General features: G+C 46.5%; 2 protein-coding genes across 2 annotated transcripts in view; one reads left to right on the top strand and one right to left on the bottom strand.

Moving 5' to 3' along the window:
• The window catches only part of LOC115599042 (serine protease inhibitor Kazal-type 5-like), a 53,692-nt gene extending 30,792 nt beyond the window's left edge, over positions 1–22,900 (bottom strand). Inside the window, exon 1 of the mRNA XM_030458816.1 lies at positions 22,830–22,900. The gene's annotated coding sequence lies outside the window, so the exon portion shown is untranslated. The remainder of the gene's footprint in view (positions 1–22,829) is intronic.
• SPINK1 (serine peptidase inhibitor, Kazal type 1) lies at positions 20,955–25,980 on the top strand. The gene is made up of 4 exons (XM_030458820.1): positions 20,955–21,063; positions 22,521–22,561; positions 23,147–23,259; positions 25,859–25,980. The coding sequence occupies exons 1-4, from the start codon at positions 21,009–21,011 to the stop codon at positions 25,926–25,928; spliced, it is 279 nt and encodes a 92-aa protein (XP_030314680.1). The 5' UTR covers positions 20,955–21,008; the 3' UTR covers positions 25,929–25,980.
• Positions 25,981–26,342: the final 362 nt, after the last annotated feature.

The following is a 26,342-nucleotide window of genomic DNA, read 5'->3' as shown; positions in this document are numbered from 1 at the left end:
CTATTTCATCAGCCCTTTGTTTCAGGGTGGCAAGCCAACATCAGCAAGTTGAGGACACTTTGATGGGCTCTCCCCCCTTGGGATGTGACAAATTCCCAGGACACTCCTGCCCAGCACTCACTACAATAACAAGCACGGGGCTGAATTACTGCCCTCGACAATGTTTGGTACGTGGAAAAACTTGTGCTTGCTAATTACTGTGATTGCTCCATAAAAAATCCCCCTCGGGCAGCCACGTGCAATCCCAGTGATCCACAGCCCTGCCCCTCGGCAGCCCACGGCAGCAGCCCAAGTGGAGACAATGGTTCCTCTCTTTGAAGAGCCTTCCCAGCGTTGGAGGTGTCCCACCCACTCTCTCCATCTATTCCTAGACATACCAGTTTCTATTTATTTTCCCACTGACTGTTATGCTGGTGGAAAGAGACAAGGTTAAGAATCAATCAGGCCAGACACATAAGCAGGCTACAAAACAAAGATCTTTCTCTTCCTTTGAAGGCTAATATCCATTATTTTTGATAAGAGGTGCAGCAGATTTATTTCCCTGTTTCAAGCACTCCTAAGCCTCTTTACTAAGCCCAGCAGCAAGAACCTCAAAGCAGATGCCAAAATGCAATCTTTTTATGTCTGGTAGAAGTAATTCCTTTGCCTGGTGCCTAGGAGAGCTGAACCCTGACGTCCACACTGCCTGCTGATGGAACAACATTCAGGAGCCAAAGCAGAGCCAGTGACAGGGTCTCTTCTCCCTGCAAAGCATCTTCTTTCTGCAGCCAACCAACAACCACAGGCTTCACTTTTGTCTGAGCTCCAGCCACAGTCTTGCACCAAGGTTGGAAAGAGATACACAGCTCTTACCCCAAAGCCCATCAGATCTCTCCACAGGGAGATTCGAGTCGTTTCCTCCCTACAAGGGATTCTTTACTCTTCCTCCTCTTGTTATTTCACTTCTACCTACAGAGGCTTTACAAACTGAAGCTTAGAGCCCAAAAAAACTCTTATAAAAAGGCAATGCAACTCTGAAAGCCACCCGTGTTTCCAGAGAAATATGGGCCAAGCTAACAAGGTCCTTTTGGCTGGCTGGCTGCCTTGAACTGATGAAGTCAAACAACATGAGTCACAGCACCATAGCCAAATCCTCAGCATCAGGATAATTGCAGACATTCTGAACCAGAACAAGTTGCAAGGGCAGAAAGAAGCTAATCATAAAAGGCATAAATCAAGGGGAAATATTTGGCACCTCACTTTTAGAAGGGAGGGGCTGATCAACTTCTACTGTGGAGGAATAAGGAGGAGTGAGAGAGGGAAGATCCACTTTCACTTCAATCCCAGGATGCCCAAGGACTTTCACATCCCTGCACAGAGAACAGCTGCTGCAAGTCTTTATGTCTCATAATGATAGATCCCTAATTTAAAAATAAATCAGTGCAGCCTGGGATGCATGCCAACACATTTCCCCCAGTTTTCCCACGTCCTACATTTTAAAGGCAGCTGATAAGCTTCATCCTTTCTGATCTCTCATCCTTCCTTTACTAACTCCATGTTCCCATTAAAACCAGTGCACTGCCCTCTTCACCTTTCAAGTTCCCCAGAGCTGGGGCTCCCCTCTTTAGCTGCTCTTGGTCAGTTTTGCACTATATTGCATTACTGCTTGAACAGCACAAGCAATGTGTGAAGTTCTTTTGGTAACTTCTCCCACAGCCATCACCACTGAACACTTTGTACACCAGGTCTAAACAAACAAACAAACAAAAACAAAACAAACAAAAAAACAAAAACAACCCAACACCTCTATTGAGTTTCTCCATCTCCAAAAATGCAGGCAAATTAACAATTCAGTTCCAGTTGGAACCAGCACTGTTTTTCTTTGTATATTGATCTGGACCTTCAGGTTGATATTGTTCCCTAAAATTTATGAAAAGAAACCCAAGATTTGCAAGGCACTCAAACACACCATGCTGTACAATATGCAAGCTATTAAACCTGGGATTTCATTACACTCTCTACTTCCCACTCCAGGTTGTGTTCCCTTGTTACATCTTGTTTCAAAGTAGATGGAAAGCTCATCATGCCAGCAGCAATGGCTCCCTGTGGTACCACTGCAGCAAACAGGATTAACATGCAAGACTAATGGCAGCTCTCAAAAACATCAAAAAACAAAGAGGAAACTGAAGAGATGTGGGAAAATCCATGCCCCTGCCCTGAATGAAGAACAACTCTCAAGATGCTTGAATAACTTCAGGACATGTATGAACTTGACTTCTCTATCACAAATTTCATTTTTCACTTCTAGCCTCAGCACTTCACAAATTAAGTGAACAAGTGAAAAGATGCTTTGCACAGTCTGAATATTTGTGTTCCGTATCATCAGCATAGCTCAAAGATTTAAATAGTCCACTTAAACTGGGTCATTTGTGTTGCAGAAAACCGGGCACCCTCAGGAAGCAGGAGATATAAGAATTTTGGTGCAAGAAAACAAGCAACCTATTCCTTGTCAACAGACTGCTCTTCCTAGCCCAGTATCTCACACCCTCCAAAGCATGGTTTTGTCTCATTCCCAAAGCATGGTTTGCCTTACACCCTTTGACTTCTGTGTTAGGATTTACTTTTGTATTTAAGCTATCCATCCCACAATAACAGCTGGTTGGATAAGTGCTGCCTGAGCAGCACTCAATTCCACCCAGAGCCCCAGGTGCTGCCTTTCCACCAGGACATACCAAGACCTGGCATTTACATAACTGACCATCACCTCCCAGGGCTTTACACCAATTGAGCCATCTTTCCACTAGCCTCAAGAGGGTTACCTGGGAGTAGCTCTGGTTATCAGCTGGGCTATGGAGAAAGGAGAGATTTGCCACTGAACACCAAACAAGTCAGTGGTTAGGGCAAGACACTTTTCACCTTCCCTGGAGCAGAGCCTGGTGTTCAGTCCACTATCCCCCATAATATCCCAACATTCACCTGACAAGGTCCACAAGAACAACACTGAAGTTTAGGAGGTGAGGGAGAGCTCACATTGCACACCTATTTCACCCTGATGCAGCAGAAAGTTCCAACCCTCTTCACTGGACACTATTTCCGTAACAAGCAGCTTTAAGTGCTAGAAATTCCCAGCCCAAAAAGTGTAGGTCTAACAGTTCAGGTGCACAACAGATCAGATGTCACTGCTTTCCAGGATGCCTTAACTCCTTTCTTCTGCTCACCTCCCCTAGGAGCAAATCTCTGCAGGTCCACCTCTCCCAGACCCAGCTCATGGATGCTGGATTTTGCTTCTACAGGGCCTGCTGACACCAAAAATAAAGAAGTGGCTGATGTTCTCTACATCTGGTGATGTTCTCTAAGTAAGCATAGCGGAGCTACCCTAATGGCACCAGCATTCCTGTCACTGGCACCACAGACCTTCTGAGAAGAATGTTCTCTAAGCTACAGAGGGAACAGGTAGTGCCCACCCAGGTGAGCAGACATATTCACAGAAGACAACAGCACTGGAAAGCAGAGCTGTCACCCATGGGAAATATACAAACAAGATTAGTTTTGCACTTTTAATCATTCTCCATCCAACTGGTGCTCAGGACAAGAAGGTTCACAGGCAAAACTTACCTGCTCCTCCTACTGCCCTTTGCTTGCAGCAGTAGTTAAAGACCACAAATGAGACCACCATATCTGCATGCCCTTAAGCCTGGCACTACAGTTTTCCCACTGTGAGGAAGGACTCCTCTGTCTCGGTGGGGTAGGGTGGTCCAGGAACAAAACCCTTTTCTACAGAAAGGGAGAAAGAAGTTCGCTGTCTCCTGCCTCATCCCAGAGTTCTGGAGTGAAGACACTTATGGCAACAGCAAACAAGTGCTCAGCAGCACTGCAGTGATGTGGTTTAAGTAAAAAAAAAAAAAAAAACCAAAAAAAACAGTCCATCTTTCTTGAGCTGGACCTAAGCAGGCCCAAGGCAGTAATGGGTACATGATGAATAATAAACCCATCTGAAGCAACAAGCATGAGTCAACCCAGATGAAGAGTTCCTTATAGTTCCCCCCTCCCCCTTGCCTTTGGCTGTTCCTTGGAAAACCCATATGTGTTATGAGGGTGTCCATAAAACAAACATTTGGCTTCTTTCTTAAAGAAATCTTGGAGAGCCCAAAAGTGGCTGTGTGGGCTGAGTCCTCAGCAGGGTGCAGTAACTGAAGCAAGAAACCTCCTCAGGGGCTGCTACAGCATTCGGGATGGGGGGAAGTAGAGCAGAAATCTTTATAAAAAAGCAATTTACATCTGTTTGACCCTTGTAAAGCGAGTCCCCAGGCTCTTCCTCACTTAGAGGCACTTGGATGAGAGGCAGCAGCAGCAGTTTTATCCTTCCCAGGGGAAAGCAGTGGTACAGAGCAGTCACAGGTACCACCACAACCTGTGCCAGGGAGCTGATGCCAGCAGAGCGATCCCACCTGCTTTGCAAGGCAGGAGGGGGGCCACAGCAACTCCCTGCAAGGACTGCAGTGACACCTCTTGGCTCACAGTCCCACCTTTGCAGCAGAAGCCAATGAAAGGGAAAGATACCTGCACCCTCCTCCAGACACCACCTTGCCACTTCAGCCTTCCTGGACAGGTTGCTGCTCCTCATTAGGAGGCCACTTATCTTCTCCCACTCAAATCTCTTGATGTGCTTGCCAACACCCAGCCTACTCCAGAAGGGTCTGGCTGCCCAGATACTGCCAGCTACTGCTCTGGCCTACCACAGGACAAGGTGACTCTAGGTCTGCTCTTCCCTTGCTTTCTTCCAAATTCCCATTGGAGGTTAAGTTTACCCACCCCAGTACCGCCTGCTAGCCCTAGATCATGGAAAGCCATTTCCAAGGGGAAGAGGGATCCAATGTACTTTGATCAAGAGAGTCCAACACAAACATTTCTGCTGTTGCTGAAATTAGTGTGGATGCACACAAGTGACCAAACCATCCAGCTGCCAGGTCATGAAGCCAAGCTCACCCAACTCACTGCCCCAGTCTGCCTCCACGCTTGCTACCCCAGCCTTACTCATCCAGATGCCAACACCATCTCTAGTTCTCCCTGCATCAAGAGAGGGACAAAACCAGGACTCCAAAGGTGATCTGCTTGCCAGGGACCATGAGCAGTGGGAAAATGGGATCAAAAAGCCAGAAATGCATGGCCCTACATCCAGCAGTATTCCAGCAACTCCATGCTGGAACTACAGGGTCCACAAGAGGTAGATAAATGGTGAGCCACCTCCATATGCTCTGTCCTTCCAGAAGGAAAGTTTCAAGTCTGATCTCATTCAGAACAGCACTGGGTGTGACAGCCAGCTCACCTGCTGGCTTTTGTCCTGCAGGATGAGGAGCAGTGACGAAGTCTTGCCCTGTCCACTACTTCAGGAAGAGGGAAATTTTTTTTTTTACCCCCTCTTCTTCCACTGTGTGAATGGCAAATGCAACACAACACATGGCATGCAGATGGCTGGTACACAGACCTCAGGAGAGCTCTGCTCCAAAACCCAGAGTGTTGGCTACCCCATGGCAGCTCTTCTTTCCCTGGGTACAGGACATCCCTTTGCAGTTGAGGGTCTCCACTGGGCTCACCCCCCAGCAGGTGCCCAGCACTGTGAGCAGCCAAGCAAACATTGTCTCCTCCTTCTTCAGACTGTTGAGCAACCACCAGTGGGTGGACACACACCCATGCTAAACACAGCTCCAGTACCACCACCCCCATCTGCTGTGGCTTATACACAGGTCACCAAACACATTCTTGCTTTGGGTGCACTAGTTCTCACGCTCCTCCCCGGGAGGGAGCCCACATTGCTCAATCCTGCTCTAGCTCTGGTTTTCCCTACGCTGAACCCGGAACAATATTCTACTCCTCACAAAGAGTGCTGGACCTCCTTGCCAACACAGCTCTGTCCCAAGGAGGATGCAATGCTGCCACCCCTACAGCAAGAGCTGGCCCACATCTTGCTACTGAGGCTGCAGCAGCACAGCCCATCCCTGTGAGCAGGGGCACAGGATGGCCCAGGACTGCATGGGGAGGGTAAGGTCTTGGTGTCGCAATTGCCATTCTTTCTAATCCCTGTGTTTGACTGCCTGTGAGCACAGGTCAACCCGTGAGGCACCTGACATCTGAAGAACAGAGGGTTTAAGGCTCAACAATGCCTCCTCAGCCCAGTCGTTGCCTCCACTTGACACATCTAGCTTTTGCAATCCAGGTTAGCACTCATCTGCCCTATTTCAACTTCAAAGCACTTTACAAACATTAACCAGTTAATCTTCTCACCACCCTCTGAGGGAGTCGAGCATCTTTATTTTTATCCATTTCCCCATCAGTGAGAGGGAGAGAGTTAAGTGTCTCTCCCAAGGCCATCTCCAGCTGCCTCCTAGCTGACTGCACTTGCAGAGGAATGTACGTGGTACACCTGGAACAATAGGAAACCTGCAGCAGTACTCACAGCCACCTAAGCAGAGCTGTCACCAAGCACCTTTGTTTTTATCCATGCCCCATATTAATTGGCTTCCCAAGTACTTTCTGTTCACCATCAGCCAATGACCTGGAAGGAAAATTATCTGAGGCAACTGAGAGAGCAGACCACCAACACACAACATGAACCAACTGGAAAGCCAGGATACACACACAATAAGTGTTTTTAACAGGCCCATAAAAACTCCTCTATCTTGCAATAAAAAGCAGGAACCAGTGAGGGTGGTACCAGAGTATGGGAACAAACTTCGATTTGACTGAAGCTACACACACAGCCAAAATGCAACACGAGCTACTGGCAGCGCTGAGCTTTTGCTAAAAGCTGGGCCAGAATATCCCAGCTCATTCTGCACTTGAAATCACACTTATTTCCTCCAGCTCAGGCAGGGCTTGGTTTAGGGAGCCTCACAATCCTCTGAGGCATTAATAAGGGCAGGAAGCTGTTCTTCAACTGGGAAACTGGAGGAAGTCAGCTTGTGTCACACCAGTGGGACGGCAGCTCACTCAGAATGGGACACACGTCACCAAGAGTGATGCTCCCCTCTCAGCTGTCTTTTACATGTCAGGACTTGCTCAAACACTGCCAGCAAGCAGCACTGCACCCACCTTCACCAGGTCCATCATGCACCTCCAAGGCATAACCAGCCAAAAAAGTATTTTGCCACCTGAAGTTACTACTGATTTGTTGAAGACATGGGGCTGCACTCCTCCCTCACCCAGGTGGGCAGAGCTCCCATGCAAGGGCATCCAGGTGTGCTCAAAAGAAGGGAATCACCCTCATCCCTAACAGCCCCCAGAGACAAGGGGCTGCTGAAAGATAAAGTAGGGTGCACAAGGAGTGGTTTTAACCAGACCCTGCCATCAGTGATGGCTGCATTTAATAACCCTTTCATGGATGAAGCTACTTGCTCAGGAGAAGGGACCACCTGAGCCAGAGGAATTCTCCCACTCATCCCATGACAACCTGGAACAGACCTAGTAGGGCTGAGAGGCTACTTCTGCTTCAGCAGCAATTTCCAACCCCAGGGTTCCTTGGAGTATGCCAGTGAAAGTCTCTCTGTTTTTGCAGCACTGCTGACCCAGAGCAGGACTCCTGCTCCTCCACCACTGCTCTGATGGCAGGGAGAAACCCTTGTTGCTGGGCTTACAAGGAAGCACTGGTTCATTTTTCATCATTTCCACTGGCTGTGGCTCAGTGCTAACTGCTGATAATTATTAATTACATAAGATCCCAAATTGCTCACTAATCCCCATGAAGATGTAGGGATCCCAAAGCCTTTATGCAACACTCTGAAACATCAATACTGGCAGGAGCTGGAGTCAGTCCAGCATCTCACTGAAGCAGCAGGAGAATTTCAGGCAGATGAAATGCAATTCTCTAACTGCAGTCATTAGAGACAGCAAGGGTAGGAGCCTTACAGATACAATACCATCCCAAGGGAAGGATTTTCTTAGCATCAAGAATCACTTTGAGTATCTGCTTAAAATAGTGCGAATAAAGTGCTTTAAATTTATAGCTCAGCCTTTTGTCTCAGCAGTACCTTAGAAAGCCAGATCTGCTCCCCTACACAGAGAGTGTTGCATCTGCACCCACAGCATGGTAGGAAATGGGTCCCTGTGGGGAGGCAGAGCTGTGGCACCCCCAGTCCCACTCTCCATGGAGCACCCCGAGGTGCAAGAAGAGCACTGGGTCGGCTCGCAGCAGACACTGCCACCTGCTGACACCCTGTCACCGGCCCAGCCCGACCTCCAAGGTTGCAGTGCACCCTCCCAGGTCATCAGTTTTCTCTCTCATGCTTCTCAGGCCCCAACAGCAGTGGTAATTCTGCTAAGTATTGTTGGGCCATTCCCCCTTTCCACGTGGTTGTGTAGGACAGACAGTGAGATGCTGGGTGACTCACTTCTGGTGTGACCATAACTGTATCACAGGATTTAACATCACCTGCCAAGACTGTTCTCCAAGGCAAGGAGGAAGAGACAGGTACCTGTTCTGGGATATAGCAAGGAACAGCTTCAAGGTCTGCTTTAATCTTACTCCCCAGCTGAAAGCCTTTTTCTTGAATATTACCAAGAATATGGATGGAGCATTATCATCACATATTCCACTCCTGAACCTCTCACTAGCCCAGGCTCCTTAGAAACCCCTTGGGAATGAGCATGAGCAGGTAGGCCACCCCACACTATTCATACCCAAAAATTAGATGTGTATTTGGATACTGCAAATGTACAGTACACCCACTGACCCAAAATGCCTTAGATAATGGTTGTGGTTTAGCTTGACCCCATAGTGATGCAACATCCTAACAAAACCCCTATGAACTCCTCCAGGCAGCATTTGCAGCATTACCCAAATCAGAATTAAAACATGGAGCCAAGTCACCAAGCTCAGCAGGACTCTGGGGCCCTCAAAAAGTGGGAAGGTCCTTGACATTCACTACAAGAAGTTTCCTAATAAATGGGTACATTCTTTATCATATTCTCAAACTTACAAACTTTAAACTAGCTCTTATTTTAATTAAAAGAGGTTGGAAGATGGAATCCCCATCCCCAAGAAATCCATTTCCTAGTCAACTGTCAAGCCCAAATTTGTTTTTCAACTGACTGGCCACAAAAATCCTGAGGTCACATCTTACTTCATTCCTTGACCAACATCTCATTAACCTTTGTCATCTCTGAGAATTCACTAGGAAAGATACTTAAACCAGTCTACAGAAAAAAAATTGAAGCTAAAGGGAAAAATCTCCAGAAATAAGAGCCTTGGCATAAGTACCATTATCACTGATTATTTACTCTGTAGCAGTCACTACAAGCCCTGGTGCCATTGTGCCAGGTACCAGATAATATGCACATGTTAAAAAGCAACATTCCTTTCCATAGAAACTGCAAAGAGAGAAGAGACAAAAGACAACAGAGCATCGTTCTCATATGGAAGCAAAACCAGAAATTAATTGACTAGCAGAAGTTATACAATGAATAGCAATACTGAGCTGTGCACACTAATTTGTGTATAAACATGCTTATTAAATATGTTAATGGCCATAGGACACTGCTATCAGTCTGTGTAAACAGCACCAGCCTGTAGTCTTCCATTCTCACTTACAAAGCTTACCCCCAAATCTTCCCTCCTCCTGCCCTGCCTTCCCCTCAGAGACACTCTAATTTTAGAGCTAATTAAATTAAACCTCTGACTCACCTCAGATCTCTGATTTAGGCTTACATGAACTTCACTACAAGATCTTTCCCTGCTGTTCTTTGGCAGCACTCCCCCAAACACACCTGACTGCCTCTTCTGCAGCCTGGTGATGATCAGCAACTCTCAGAAAAATGTACTGGGCACGAGCTAAGAACCCAGGAACGTTCTCAAAAAAAACAAAACAAAACAACCACTACCTTATATATTTGTGGTCAGTTCACACATAGCACAGCAACATTTCACTGCCCTGACTCTGTGGAAGGGATGCCCAATAATTTAATTCATATGCAGGTCTCATCCCAGAATTCAGAAAGACAGCATCTAGACCTTTCCACTGTTACCACCCATCTGATATTCCACCAGAGATGGCAGCAAGGCTCTGGATGTACCCAAGGAACAAAACCCCCAAATGCTATAGAGATTTCATCACCTACAAAGCCCATTCTCAAGATCCTTTTCTAACAGAAATACCACTGACACAAAAAGCCTGCAAGGCTTCTCATAAACCTGACACACACCAAAAACCTGCCTGCCCATAAGCAAAGGGAGATGGAGACACATTTCTGATGGAGGAGCTTGTTCCTCTAAGCCATCTGAGAAGGGTTCACCCTGGAGGGGAACCAGCTAATAAAATTAAAAAAAAAAAAATCACCTTTGCTGCCCATACCCCCCCAACATGTGTCTTTGAATCCAAAACTATTATCACAGCTCACCCAGCAGCTTTCAAATAAAGCCTTACAAAAGCACAGCCATCCCCACTTAGTCCCCTGCTACTCTAAGACTCATCATTACCTGAAGTTCAACTTAATTTAATAACTCACATTCAGTCTGCAGATCCCTCAAAGCCCAATTACAGCAGGATCCACTGCTTCCCCGTGGAGCACCCAAGGCACTTGACACCACAACCCCCCTGCTGCCTGCCCCAGCCAAGTTCCCTCCCAGTGCAGGAGGACACATATTTATATCAGGGGTCACAAGCTTTGGGTCAACTGAGCTTGTTTCCCAGGTTTTTTCTTTTGAATTTTTCCCCTTCAATCAGAGCTCTAAGTGGCACAGGAGAACCAAATTCAATTAACCTGATTAATAGCAATTAAGCCCCTATATTGGAAGCAGGGTTGTGGTCTTTAGGCCTGGAAAGACACTGTAGCGAGATAAGCAGCAGGTGATGCCAGGAGTTTTTTATTTTCAAGGAAAAAAATTGGTTGTCTTTCTGCAAGCCTCCTCCTCCCCCTTTTTCTCTTTGATCAGAATTTGGCCCAGATGGAGCTGAATCCCTTCCAGCCCATTCCTGTTTCAGCCCCACTCTGAACATGGGGAGAGCTCAGCCTCCTCTGAACACCCATTATAGACTGAATAAAGCATCTTGAGGCAGGTCTGTGTAAAAAAAAACCAAACAAAAAATCAAAAACCAACCAAAAAAAAAAACCCATCCCCATCTCACAGCACATGTGGGAAAATGGCAGAGCGTTTGGATGTGAGGCTGAATTTCTGGGCCATGGGAATTGCTTACAAAAGCTGAACCCCAGTGTGTGGGGAGGCTCTGCAAAGAGGACCATGACCATGAGACTCCTGTTCCTGTCCCCGACCCTTCCCACTGCAGGGTCAGTCCTTGCAGGCAGGAAGGCAGTGTCACTCTGGCAATTTTTCTCCCATTATCACAGCACCTCACACTAATTATTTTAGCTACAGAGTAGCTTTCTGACTTCCTGTGTCATAGCTTAGTGCTCTTCCTAATTGAGGGCTTTTAACATTAACAGCATTTAGCAGCTGTTCTTCTTCTGCCATGGCAGCAGGGAAGGCACAAAAATTTTTATTTAAAACCCTTGTGTAATGAGTGGAAACGTGGCCTGCACCCTGAGCAGATGCCCCTCCTTTTAACCACTGGTCCCAGAATTGCTGAATTCGTATACATCATCCCCAAGAAAGAACTAAGGATTTCTGTCTGAATATTCCCTCCTGAGCCAGGCATGGGGCTCCCTATAGTTTGGCTGGAGTTGGAGGCTGTCGAGTCTCGTGCTGGGCCATTGGTGTCCTCTCCCTGCTGTGCCACTATTCATCCCCAGCCACAGTAGGATCTGCACAGCAAAATGCCTGAGACCTCAGAAGAGGGCTAGGATTTACTTTTGTCAAGGACTTGAATGTTTTGAAGTCCGGAGAGAGGCAAGAAGCAGCATGCTCCACCAGTGCCCTGGGGAAATTGCAATGGAGTCACCAGTCAAAAGCATTCAAAGATCACAAACCAGATCCAGATGGTTATGAATCACAGCTTAGAAGCTGCAAACAGTTCTTAAGGCCCTTCAAAATAATGGCATTTACCAACAGGCTCGTTTGGGGTGGTTCACATTTTCTAGCCTTATTCTGAGCCCAGGAGAGAGAATGGGCTAAAGAAAAAGTAGAGTTCTTCCTGCAGTCCCAGCACACAGGAATGGGGACAATGAAAGGGAGATGCTGAGACAGCTGGCACAAGCTCAGTCATGATGCTGAGGTTGGGGCTGCATGCTCCTCAGGTTCAAGTGGATGGGCAATGCTGAAGCTTCAAATGACAGCAAGACCTACATCCCAATAAAACACAGGCAGTAAAGCTCTCAGGTGTCATCAATGTTTTAATCCCTAATTTAAATGTTAATATAATGAGAGTAAAAGCAGTATCCTTGAAAGGACAGGGTCATCTAGTCCAGCACCCTGACCTCAAAAGTGACCCAGAGACCTCCTCCAAGTTCTTTACCTCTTCAGTCCACTGCTGACTTTGTAAGTCTTGTAATACTAGTTCTTGTTTACAGTAATACTGCATCACAAATGCAAAGCTGGACATCATATTATTTATTATGACTTACACTTCTGGCCAGAACTGTTACTATAGAGGCTTTAATTATCATTTAGGCATCCTTATTCCACAAAAATCTCAGGGCTCTGTGTAGCTGAAAGCTGAATTTATAGGATCCTGGAAATGGCAGAGCCTGGATCCAATGAGAAAGGTTGCTTCTAACCACAAAATGTCAGACCCAGTGAAAGGACAGGAATGCCAGACAGGGAAAAAATGGAAAAATGAAGCAACAGGGATGTGGCAGTCCCAGCAGATGGAACTATAGTTCCTGGAGTAAAAGGGACTTTCTGGCAGCTACATCTGTGCCTGATCTGTATCTGCACCTTGATAGAGATGACCAGAGAGATGTCTTTGGTCTGAGACCCCAGCTGGGCAAGAGGCTGACACAGTGATTTCAGCAGCACAGACAGTGGGGCTCAGGGACAGAGGCACCCTGTGCCTCTGTGAGGGTACCCTCACTCCTGTACCCCAGGCTCCCAGGCCCTTGCAGTAGTGTCTGGACACCTCCCATATAACCCTGGTGGATGCTCAGGAAGAATGCAACCTCTGGGCACTGGACAGCTTTGCAGCAAAGCCCTACCAGAAGAACAGCAAAAACACAAAGCTCAGAGGTGTCTCAGCAAACCAAACAGATGCAGGACAGTGTGATCAGCACCAACACCTGCCTCCAACAAACCTGTCTCTGCTGGCTCCTAGCAAGCATCTCACCACCGGAGGAGAGCTGCCTCAAGCCCAGGCACTGCCTGGAGATTGGAAGCAGACTGGATTTCTTCTTCCAAAAAACACAGAGCAAAAAAGTGAATATGCAATATGTCTGAGTATTTCCTGCAGAAACCACAGCATAACATGGGAACCTCAGTTGGTTTTTAACAGAAAAACCAAGTTTCTTGCTAAGTGGGGCTTGAAACTATGAGCCAGGAGCTCTAGAATCTCAGAAAATGGGAAAGAATGAAGAAAAGGGGATTTTGGCAGGAATGAATATGGATAAGAAAGAAAAACATACTGAAGGAAGCAGTCATGGGGTTTGGCAGCCACTTCCTCATATGGAAGTAAAAAGATCAAGTGAAAAGCTCCTTGGGAAAGAAGGTCCAGCAGTGCATTATTTCATCTCCATTACCAGAGCAAAAGGACTGCTCCCCATATCCTTGATGGGTGGAAGACTGGGCTTTCACTGCAAAGTATCTTGCTTTCACAACCAGGCCAAAAACATACAACACATAAAAAATAATGTCACATTTTTTAGGAAAGGGATTCAAGTACAAAGTTCACCAAGGCACACAGGGAGCTGACTACCTACAGAAACCAAAAGGAAACCCTTGATTGAATGAAAATGCTCAAGGACTCCCTAAATCAGACAAAATTCCTCTTAAATCAAGGCCATTCACCAAAGTCAGAAGCACACAGAGCTGCCAACAATGCCCAGTGTCACCTTTCATGGCAGGGCTGCAGGTGCTGATGCTCCTGTACCCCAGCATCTTTCCACTGATACTTCATACCTGCCTCCTGAGAGCAGCTCCTGGCATTCAACAGAAAGCATGTTTTTTTAAGGGACAATAAATATCAGGCCATCAGCTAAGCTCCAAAGCATCACAGTGCCCCTATTTTAGCTGCCTTAAACTTTCAGCCTCTGTCTTTGAGCCTAAGCAGTTATTAGGGAAAGGAGTAAGAGTTAATTGGGCCTTATCTAATCTTAGCCCAACCCAAGGGTCAATAGCAACTAGCTAAAGTTTATCAGCAGTGTTTAACCATCATTTATCAGCTTTAGGAGAATTTTACTCAGAGAGGTGTGCTGCATGCTGACGCATAGGTGAGGTCAGTGAGCATTGCTTTTCCACACCAGAAAGCAGGTAAGAACAATTAACACAACAGTAAGTGCACATTCATTTTGGCTAAAGCAACAAGAGGTACCAATAGATGCTGGCAGGATAAGACCTCACCATGAATATAGTACAAATTTATGGATGAATGTCTGAACTGACTTCACAGTGCCTTGTGGCAGCATGGCTTCAAGAAAAAGCCAGCTCTGGAAACAGGCTCGGTGTTTCCAGTCTCTGCCAAGCTTTTCTCTCCCTTTTTCAGTATGTTCAGGATCAGAATCCAGCAAGAAAAAGATTATCAAAAGCTCTAGCCCATGTCAAATACTTTTCCCTTTTTCCTCCTAAAATCTAATTTCTGTCAGTCCGTGAAAACGTGTGCTCTCATTTTAAAATCTCTCCATAGCTAATGGGTAGAAGAAATGTTGTCAGAAATGACAGATTTGTTTCATAGTTTGCATTACTTTACCCCTCCTTTCCACACCTTCCTGTATTTTTTAATAGCCAGCTTTTCCCATGAAGCTAAGCAGGCTGAGAGCTCTCTGCTGACAAAAACTTGTCTCCTCTAATTGTCTGAAATGTTACAATGAGGTGGACATAAGAGTTTCAGCCTCCTTTAGCCTCATAGTTGATTGAAATCAGAAGTACAATAGTGTTTTTCTGAGTTCTGAGCCATAGAGCAAGCTGTGTATCAATAGCCATTAGTGCTGCCAATGGAATTCACAGCAGTAGCTAGAAATGCCAGATATTTCCAGGGTTGTGATGGAAGTCATTAGCAATTTTTTAAATTATTTTTTTATCAACTGGCTTACAAAGCAATGTAAAGTATTACAAAAACTTGACAAAATACTTTCAAGCAATTAAAAATGTGAAAATAGTCTGCATTTTAGACCTCCTATAAAAAAAGTTCCTAGTCCTGTGGACATCAGATTAGTTAATGAACACAGAGGGGACAGGCTGTTGCTAGTCTGCTGGTTTTCGAAAGCTTCTGCAGAAAATACTGTGATGTGAACCCCTGCAAAGATGGGTACTCCACAGACTTTTTGGTCCCGCAATGGTGTTTGGCCACCCTCATGGTGAATGTTTTTTTCTACTATCAAGTTGAGACAACCCTTCCTGCAACTTGTTTCTACTGTCTCCAAATCTCTTGCTGTGCAGCTTCAAGAGGGCTCTGGCTCCGTGTTCTCTATCTTCAGACCTGGTCAGTTCATCTTCTTGCATCAGCTCTGCAGTCAGGTTAATGCACCCAGATTTCACTTGGACTTCACCCAACTCTTCTTGTCAATTTTCACATAGATACAGAAGGTCAGATTAGATCAGATCATCCCCCTGGAGTCTGTGACCCTGAAAGGATGGTTCATACCATCTCCTTCCCAGCTGTTCAGCAGTGTGAAGGAGAGATTGGAATGGAGGTGCTGCTTGTTCAGAGAAAGGGGAAATGCCTTGCTGGAGGAGATTGAAAAACGTGTTTGCCCAATTATCAGCCACAGTACTTAATGGCTCTGCCCTGGATCTCTCTGGCAGCCGCAGGGGCAGTCAGATGTGGAGGCGGAGGCAGATAGGATTTAATGAAGAAGCAATTTTATGAAGGAATTCGCTTTTGACATTTTCTGTAGGAGTGGGAAAATGATGCTTTTTCTCCAATAACACCAGCAAAAGCAAGAATAGCAGAGCTCTGTTTTTTTAGCTCCTGGGTGGCCAGCCCCACATACTACCGCTGGCTCTGCATCCCATGGAGATCCAGCGTGGAAGCTGAGAGAAAGACAAGCGATCAGGGAAATTTTGCAAGAAGCCACCACCCCCCCTTGCACTGTTGCTGACCCAGGACTGCTCCCAGTTGGATGGTGGCAGCAGCTGTCCCATCTGCAAGGGACAAAACCCCAAGGCCACTGATGATGATGGAGTTGACCATAGCCCAGAGATGTTCCTATTGGCTATGTGCCAGCACCTAGTAAGCCACGACAGATGAGTGGGAGCTTCCATGGACTGGGTCTGTGGGGTCTGGTGTCACTGCAGTGTTTGGAGAGTGCAGGCAAAGGGGCCAGGAGCTGCACTAGGAAATTACCTCCACACTAGGGAGAAGTGCAATTGCACCCCAGCCAACTTCCACCAGTAATCCTTGCAAACACATCGCCTGTCCCCAGCACATTCATCCTCCTCAGGAAGCATTTGATTGGCATTTAGGCACAGCCTCTTCTGAACAATCCCACAAGCTATGATGTATGCAATGTCTTTGTCTTCAGACACTGTTGTCAGTAATACCCACCCTCAGGGGAAACTGCTGATGCCTACAGATTTCCAAAGGTCACTCTCATGGACACACTGCCCTTGCTGAAGGTTAACAAGCAGAAGCTTTAGTAAAAGCAAAAATGATCATTTGTTAATCTTCCCCTGCAGCTGTGCTCAGCCCCCTCTCCAGAAACCAGAGGCCCAGGGCAACATTTCCAGGACAGAAGAGAAAACAAATCCATACCCTGCCCTGGGCTGCAGAGTCTCCTACAGCCAGAGAAAATAAGTGATGTTTTCACAGCAGCTACTCACAGGATCCTTTTGCCTAAACTGTCAGAGTGTTCCAGAGCTTCCATGCACACAGAGCAACAAAATAGCTTTCTCAGCCATAATGGGAAGTAATCCAAGACAAAATTCACTGTGGACCAAATTATGGTTGCTTCTGTTCTGCAGGAAAATTCAGTGTTTTAGCTGCATGCCCTGCATACAAGAGCAGCCGATCACTGCACAGCAGCCAGCTCTCACCTGGCTGCTTGCAAAATAGCCTGGTCTGTCTCCCATGCCTGAATGGACCCAGCTGCATCATCCAACTTCCTCCTGGTGACTTGCAGATCTCTCCATGGGCTCCTGCACGTACAGATATCCTCCCTCCCTCCAGGGGTGCACACTGCATGGGGCTCGTTCTGCTGCACTGTCTGCACTGTCTGCTTTCAAACACATCCTGGAAACCAGAGGCAAGGTCCTAGGTCCACCTGCAAGGTCCATGCCTGCAAAATCCACTGAGTAACATGTTTAGGGATTTTTAGCCTTCAAATCTAACAAAGGCAGCTCTTTGGACCTGAGAGGGCTTTGAGCATATTGGGAACTGTCTGTTGGCACTGCCGGGCTTCTCTTTACATCAGCTTTTCTCCAACTTTCACTTGTCACACCCATCTTAGGACAGCAGCAAACTCCCACCTGACCATCCCAAGTACTAAGAATCGTCCTGAAGGTCCCCAAAAGATGCCATCCCTTCATGTATCTGAAGGAAGGATGCCATGAGCACAGGGCTCTTGATCACAAAGGCACTCTTGGTGGCAGGGGTTGGGACAATGTTGGCATAGGGCCAAGGGATCACCCCCCACCTGCCTGCCCTAGCAGATGAGTTTCCACATGAGCCCATGCCATGTGTCACAGCCTCTCCCTGCTACCACCCTAATTCCTGGGTGCCAGGACTGGATGAGGAACTCTGCTTTTTTTTAGCCCATTCTCTTTCCTGGGCTCAGAAGAAGGCTGGAAAATGTGAACCACCCAAAACTAGCCTGTTGGTAAATCCCATTATTTTTAAGAGCTTTAAGAACCATTAGTACCTTATAAGCTGTGATTCATGACCATCTGGATCTGTTTTGTGACCTTTGAGTGCTTTTTGACTGGTGACCCTATTGCAATTTCCCTGGTGGCTTTTCTCTGTACATCAGGTCTTCACAAAGCCCAAATTCCAGCCCTGGTACAACCACACATTCCCTGTGGATGGACTATCACAAGGAAGTAGGTGAATTCCAAAATTTTTCACTCAAGTGCAACTCAATTTTTTTGTACCTTTGCAACACTTCACTATTCAAAAAAAATGTAACTTGAAAGTGCTCAGATTTGGCTAAAAGATGGTTCAGACATTCATGTAGCAGGATAAGAATCACCTCTTCCTGCTAACCCACCTAGATGCAGACCTGCTGGTTCAGTTTGCCCCTCACATTCCTTGCCCTGGTCCACACATTCCTTGCGTGGCATCAATTTCCCACCCAAAAGCCTTCCAAAAGCCCAGAGAAAACAGAATCCAGCATTTGCAGAGGACCTCTGTCACATGCCATACGTAGTGGCCACACCCCAACAAGGTGACCAAGGGAAAGCCATCCCACATGAGCTCCTGCTTTGGAGCTTGCCTGGCCTCTCTATTTCCCTTAGCAACTCACACAGCACGGCTGGCTGAGCTGCCTGACTCATTTTTCTCTACTCCTTCAGCTGATGTGTTTGGAGGAACACACTGCTCTGACAAGGTGACACATCCTGAGAAAGCCCACACTACTGAAGACATCTCCCTGCTCCTTCTACCAGGAGCACCCAGCACAAAAGTAGTTTGCAGCTCTTTTCCATTCCTCCTCAGTCAAGTAAACCCCAAGCATGTCTGTTTTATTTCCTGAGGGATGTAGAAGAGATGTCAATCAGGCTAGAGGAGCCCTAAAATCACACATTTAGAAGGTATCTCATAAACACACAGATGTCAGAAGAGGCTCTTGGAAAGGAAGGGCAACTGCTAACAGAAAAACTGCATCAGAAACCTTGTGTGACTGCTGCTCGGCTGCAGCAGCATTAACAGCCCATGTTGGAGTCTTCTTTTGGCAGAGGCAGCTATCCTTGAAGCAGTTAGTTTGGCTCAATTCACAGTGGAATAATTAAGTTCAGTCCATCCTATTGCATAATCTGGAGCTTCTTCAACCTACTTCCATAGTCAAGTGCTTAATCTCATACAGCTCTGGGAGGGGTTGCAAACATAAAATTAAGTCAGTACTAATCTATCAGGAGCCCAAGCAATGAGAGGGTGAAGAGAGAAGTGTCCAGAAGGCAGGGAGAGGCCAGCAGCATGCCTATGCTTTGATGCCTCTGACTTGTGGAGGAAGGAAAGGAGAAAACCACGGTGTTACACACAATTGAAATGTCCCAGGAGCCAAAATAGTTCCCATCTGCAGAGCAGCTCTGGTAAACCCTGAGGATTTACCCATCAAACTCAAGTTTGGAAATGTGCCTGGATGTTTCCAAGGAATCTGAGGAAAGAAGTTTCTGTTTCTGGACAATCAAAACTATCACATTTCCTGGCTACAGCAACGATCTCTAAACTGAAAATGCGCAAATGTGTTTTACCAGGAGTGGGCACATCCCAAACAATCATAGAAACTCTTTTCAGCACTGCTCTATTTCCATGTGTTACATATTGAAGAGGCAAATCTTTTCCCCAGCTACCCTGGTGGATAACTGTAAATGCCCTTGCTAAGTCCCCTTCCAGCTTTGGGAAGAGAGACCAAAGCAGCTATTGGCTTAACTCACCTGTAAACCTGGCAGCTGTGCTGGAAGAGCAGCAGGGGACAGTGCTGGATCAAGATGAACCTCTTTCAGCTATAAAAAATGAATATCCCTCCCTTTCTTCTCAGAGGGCAATAACACTGTGCGAATCCTTGTCCCAGAACTGCTGCTTGCTCACAGAAGCCCATCAACACCCAGCCCAGCTGTTCACAGCTGATGAGCAGGTCATACCCAAAGCCAGCTTTACTCTCTGAGTTAATAAGAGCAGTTCTTTCAGCCTCATGTTTCAGATCACCCCAGGGAGAGCAGAGGGAAGCCCAGGCAAGAGCCGTGGAAATCTCCATCACCACCAAAGCAAACACATGAGGAATATTTCTGGCAATGAAAAATGTCCTCCAGAACCACACTCAGACTGAGATCTCCCTTGGACAGTGGAGCAGCTGCTGACTGAGCTGAGATTTCCATCTCACAAACAGCTCCTTGAATTGCTCTTGGCATTGACTTTTTTCCTGTTCAGCTAATTAAAAATCTGTCTTTGAGTCATAAGCCCCCATTAGTAATAATTTGCTTTGCACTTCTCCAGTGATTTATGGCTGAGATATCAAAGTACTTTAGAAACATTAATTAATCCTTCTAATACCCAAGGGACTGATCCACTCTCCGCAATGCACCATTGGTGGAGTAAACGAAGGGGGTCCCCAGAGGTTACTCTAAACTGCAGGCAGGAGGAGAGGAAGGGAGCAGCATCTGACCCCATGAGCTCATTTCAGCTGCCTGCCTGCGATCAGAGAGATGTGCAGTCAAAATAACATCACTGAATGTGCAGCCACAAGCGAGCTCAGGGCACATCCAAGCTCTCTGCTCTCTGGTAGCAGCTTATGCTGCTGTCTCTGTCTGGGGTGAGAAGGGGACCTGTGACACCCCAGCTCTGCTCTGCAGATCACACCAGGAAAGGCACATGTAGACCAAAGCCGTCTTCACCCAGAGCCCTGAAAGTGGCAGTAGCAAGGTCATTAATCAAAACCACACCATTCGTGCTAACACATCTATTTCCCTTGCCACCCTCTTATTTCTCCAGTCTGATTCTTGTACAAAGTAATTTTTTCTGGGCTTGCAGTGCAGACCCAAGGCTGTCTCCCACACCTGAGATTTGGACCCAGTCCTTACTGGCGATAAGGGTCGTTACCTCCATTGGCTTTGGAGAAGCTTTTGTCCTTGTGCACACCAATGAGCCATTTGCCACCTGGTGCTCTCTCTGTACTTTGAATGTTGTCATCACAAGACTGTGGGGTGGAGCAGCCCATGCAGGGTGGTGCCAGAGATGGGGAAAGGTATAAAGGTCCCAGCATAAACTGCCAGAGATGGGATCTCTGAAAGCCTGAGAAGTGTCCCATTCTCTCCTTGGTGTCCTCAGTAAAACATCACCTTGGTCATGAAGGCAACTGGTGTCTTCCTACTCCTCTCTCTGGCACTCTGCTGCTACCAAGGTGAGTGCAACATTCCACTTAGGAGGAGCCATTTCCTCTCCTTGCTAAAGCTCCTGGGTCTGACAGGTGGGAAGGCAACTCTGGGAACGGGACAGCTGGTGCTGAGACTTTGCTCTGACCCTGGGCAGGGAAAAAGCGTGATCCCCACAGTGCTGCAATGGCCATTGTGCATTAAAGCAGTGGTCTGAAAGCAACACTAAGGCAAAGGCTTTAAAAAGGTGCTGGACACCTGCTCCTAAAAATGAACAGACCTGCTGGCCTGACACCCTCCCTTTAGGGCTGTGATTCGACCTGGAGCTGGTGATTTCTAGGACACTGCAGTTCCTTTAGAACTAGTGGGTGCTATTCTGGTTTTAAAAAAAGCAAACCCAAAATGACAGGAAATGCATCTATGTGAGGGAAAATGCAGCTCTTGGAACCAAAGTCAATGTTTAAGCCGACTGTGTTTTCAAAACCCCATATGGTGAAGAGAGATGAGAACTGTCGCTGCTCTTCAGGTCCTGCTCACCAGGGATTTCTGCATTTGTGCATTCATTCAGAACAGGAGGGTGCTTCTCAAACAAGTCCTCCATCATCCTATTCACTGTATGGCAGCTGCCATTGCAGAACTGTCTGAGCACAAAATTTGGATTCATTTCAGATGAGCTGAGCATGTCATGAGCTACAGTTCTGGGCTGCTAATCCAAAGCAAAATCTCTGAAACTAAACAGTGTAGCTAACAGATTCTCAGCACCAAGCCATTTCACTGCACAGACTCACTGTTATTGGGCCACACTGGTTGTTAATGTAGGTGTACCTTAAATCATCCATGTAGATGACTTTGGGATCTATAAGCAGTCCAAGGTCTTTTTAGCACTGCCTTTTGCAGAACAAATTCAGGTTGTTTTTCAAAATACACCCACAGCATGTTCCACTCATGTGATCCAAGCTGTCAGTTCAGGGCCAGCTTCTCCATGGAGAAGCCCACCAAACTCATGGCTTGCTCCAACCAGCTCAAGGTACATTGCTTTTTCCTTCTAGTAGAGACCCTCAGCAACTTGTCTTTTGCTCTGCTTTCTTGTGGTTCAAACCCACCAATACCAGAAAAATCACCTTGGATTTATTCCAGCCACAGTGCATCAGCAGCAGGAGTTTCTCAGTTTCCCATGAACATATCATAAGGGATAATGGGATAATGAAAGGCATTTTTCCCCCTGGATGATGGCACTAGATGTGCATCTGGCCTTGGCAGGCCTTACACCATCACAGTGTTTCTGACAAGGGGAAGACACAGATGCAGCAGGCCAGGTCTTGGCTGTAAAATCAGGGAGATCCAAGGGAAGAAGTTGTTTGCTGGGACAAAGGTGTCCTGAAGACATATGGTCCTTTGGCTAAAGAAGCGTTAGTAGATCCCCCTTGAAACCAGCCTGAGGGATGAGTGCTAAGGTGTCTCATCTCTCTCTCTACTTTCTCTGTAGGAAACACTGTAACGGATGGAGATGCTGACAAAGGAACAGAGGTGAAGGCTCCTATTTTTGTGTAGCAAAAGAGGGTGCCCATCTTTGGTGAGACAGCACTAAGCCATGCATTGGGGAGCCTGAATTGCTAAATCGGTGAAGTACAGTGAGCTGCTGAGGTGGCAGCCCAAAGACTCCAGTGCCTGGGAACTTCTTTCTATCTGCTGTGCCACAGCAAAATCCCAGTGATGATACTGGTTTCCCACTGCAATTCCCCATGCTCAGTGGAGAAAAACATCTAATAAAGAGCTGAACATTACTGTTACTCACCAAAATCAGAGATCTCTGGTCTGCAAGTGTGAGGGCAAGTATCATTGTGGCATAAAAATAAGAACAGGGAAAAACATGATCAGGCATTGTCAATGGAGCATTACTCAATATTGTCCCTCCCACGGGTATGCAGGAGTGCCAGGGGGTGTTCAGCAGGCCAAAGGACAGCATGGTGACAGCCAGTCCTAGAGAGCTCTGAACAAGATGGGACGGGTTATCAAGATATCCAAAATTTGCATCTCCTAGTAAATGCAAAACTCCTATGGTAATTTGAAAGCATGTCTGACTTTTTCAGCATTACCCTTTTGTGTCTCCAGGCAGCTTGTGACATTTATGACTTAAGTAAAGGTTGTACGAAGATCTTTGACCCCATCTGTGGCACTGACCACCACCTCTATGGCAACGAATGTCTGTTGTGCTTTCATAACCTGTGAGTATCCAGACCTCCTGCAAATCTAAGTATTACACACATGAGAGCTCCTACATATGTCTGGGATTTCCTAGAAAGAAAGATGTTTGCATGCAGCTGGGAGGAGCATGGGCAGCAAGCCAAACACATCTGGTATGAATCTGTCCTCCTGTGCAGATGCTGCACCTGCTTCTCAGAGCATGTGGACTCCAGATGCAAAAATAGGTCTGACACTGCACATGAGCTGCCCAAAAGCAGGGACCTCATGGCCAAAGTGTCCCCACACCCGCAGCTGCCAAGCTGCAGCGATTGCTCAGACTGTGTCCATGATCTCAAATAAATGGCAAAGTCCTCAAATTCTGCCCAGATCTAGCATGTAGGGAGGAAAATAATTTTCTAGGTGACTTCAGATGTGTGGTAGCTGAGGAAAAACTGTGGTTATTCACCCAGCAATTTATAGATGAGTTCTTCTTTCTATCTGCGTATAAAAAGATACAATTTGCTCAGGGTTTTTTTAAGAATGAGCTTTTATATTCAATCTCTGCTAGTGCTAGATTGCACTGTCATAGAAAAAGGCCAAGTCCAAATGCTAGCAACATCTCTGGCAAGACATGATTCATTTTATCTGGCTTGGGCCCTCAGTGATTTTAAATATATTTATTCATTGCAGGTGCTCTGTGTCAGACAAGTGAAGGAATTCCTTCCAACTCAATGCTATTAGGTGGTTCTTAATTCTCTGTCAGGAAGCCTGAGTCTTCTCTGCAGCCAAATGCCCCAGTCTGTGGGGCTAAGGGAGCTTCACCCTTGACTTTACCTGGTGGAGGAAGGGATTTTTGGTGATCAGACTCACGGATCCATCTGCCATCAGCAGAGACATCTCTAACTGAAGCTCACATTCCAGCTTTTCTGTCCCTGGATAAAAGGGCTAATGGAGCCAAAATCTGCTTTTAGGAACACTGTCTCCCAGCTAACTCTAGAGTAGCAAGGAACAAAGTTTAAATCACCAGGAAAAAGAGCCTAACTAATGGCCTGGTTCTCCCAGCTTCCCTTTAATAAACCAGGCTGCTGCCCCATATTTTGCTCCTGCCCTGCTCAAATGCTGGGTTTACATTTTAAGGCTGAAGAAGATGCATGTTGAGTGGGATCTTCTGAATGAAGGCACCACAGCTAATGACCCAGCAAGATATGGGCACGGTGGTAATGGCCATGCTGGAAGCCAGCAGCCCAGCACCAGCTGTCAGCTGTACAGCACAGCAGATGGAGGTGGGAGGTTCATCAGACACAACATCATTAGGGCTTTGGCCATGAACCAAGAGCAGGGCAAAGAGAGAGGGGAAGGCTTCAAAACCAGCTATGCAGGGAGCAAAGTGGCATCGAGGATGCTACATCCCTCCTGGTGCAGAGCACAGCTTTGGAGGGGATGGAGGACCTCAGTGGTCACAAGAAGGGAAGTTTGGGGTTCAAAAAAGAACTGAACCAGTAGCATAACCAGAGCCAGCCAGGAGTCAGGGGAGGAAGAGATGGATGAGACAGTGGTGGTGGCACCTGCCTTGCATTGACAGGCACTACATCCTTGGGCTTCTTAAAACTCCTGCTCCTGTAAGCTCTCAGCAGCTGCAACTGGGAATATGCTGATCCTGAGGGTCAAAGCCCTGTGCCTTGGAGGTCCCCTGTCACATTGCCAATAGAATGCATTTTGGGGCTAGGAACAACAGCCATTTAACCTCCCAGTCAGGGTCATCCAGACCAGGCACCAGGACTTTGAAGCTGTCCGGTGCCAAGCATCTCAGGGGACAGATAAATGGAGTGTCCTCATTTATAAAGTTTTAGTCCACTGGGGAAAAGTCTGGTAGCCGAGAGGCAGGATAAAGTGTCATTTGCAGTTCTGTGTGTGCAAGTTTTGTGTCTGACAGGAGCTGGAGGCTTGCTGGAGTCTGGGAATAACTACTGTAAGAGCATCTGGTGGATCCCTGAGGCAGCTGTGTCTCACTTGTCGCCTTTGGTCACTTCACTGTGACCAGCATGCAAAATGGATTTTGCAAACCACAAAACAACTTGATAATCATTTTACCAGCCTTTCTCATGCACCTGAGAAATTAGTTTGTCTTTCCAAGAGAAGAACATCATTATTCCATATGAAAATGTAATTATTCTGAGTAATTAGGTTCACTACTGGGCAAAAATAATACTTTTTGCAGGTGCCTTTGTAACATTTTCCTTGCTTTTGCTGCAGATGCAATGAGGAGGGGAGGTTGGGAGCAGGGCTAAGCCCAAACAAGACACAGTGGCAGACATTTGTCTGTAAAAACCCACAAAACAAAGTCATAACCTTTCTGCAGCCAGAGAGACATTAGAAGTGTCTTAGGACTGTCCTACAGCTTAGAGGTGAATTATTCTGCCAGGAAGTGTCAGGAAGCACCAGCTTTTGAGCTCATTGGAATTATTTAACACATGCCCATGGTAACCTTCAACTTTCTGTCAAGAATATGTGGCCTTATCTACTGTGAATAACACTTAAATTATGATTCAAGCTTCCTTTCCTTTCCTTCTCCCTGAGCCAGGCTCTTCTCTGTTTCAGGATCTGCAGCAATCCTCTTAATGTTTTCATCTTCTTTTCCAGTCGAAAAAACACTAATGTGCGCATAAAGAACAGAGGAAAGTGCCAAAAACCATGCTCCACTAGAAACTGAAAGGTGAAACCATTCTGGAGAAGACAGCACAAAGATGTCCCTCACCTAAACAAACTCCTAATAAAATGAAAGCATTACCACGTCTTGCACTGAGATTTCTTAAATACACAGCAGACTCATCTCCCTGACATTTAAAACACCTTCCTGGAAAACATCGTTTGGGATTTTTTTTGTAACATCCATAAACAGCTGTAACCAAATTACTGACAGAGCCCTGAGGACAAGGACAAGACATGCCCAAGGAGAGAGCCAAGCTCTGCCGTAAAGCTCTTTTTTGTATCAATAATGTTATTTTACTTAATTTCCAAGCAATAAGAGATTTTAGCATTCTCATGATTTGCAAATATACTTTTTTAAATACAGGGCGCCAAAGCACTTATTCCAGAGCCCTTGTCAGAAGGAAAAGTCCAATAA

Source organism: Calypte anna, chromosome 13, assembly GCF_003957555.1.
Source record: "Calypte anna isolate BGI_N300 chromosome 13, bCalAnn1_v1.p, whole genome shotgun sequence".
NCBI lineage: Eukaryota > Metazoa > Chordata > Aves > Apodiformes > Trochilidae > Calypte > Calypte anna.
The sequence above is the reverse complement of the archived record's forward strand: the minus strand, read 5'-3'. Positions and strand labels throughout refer to the sequence as shown.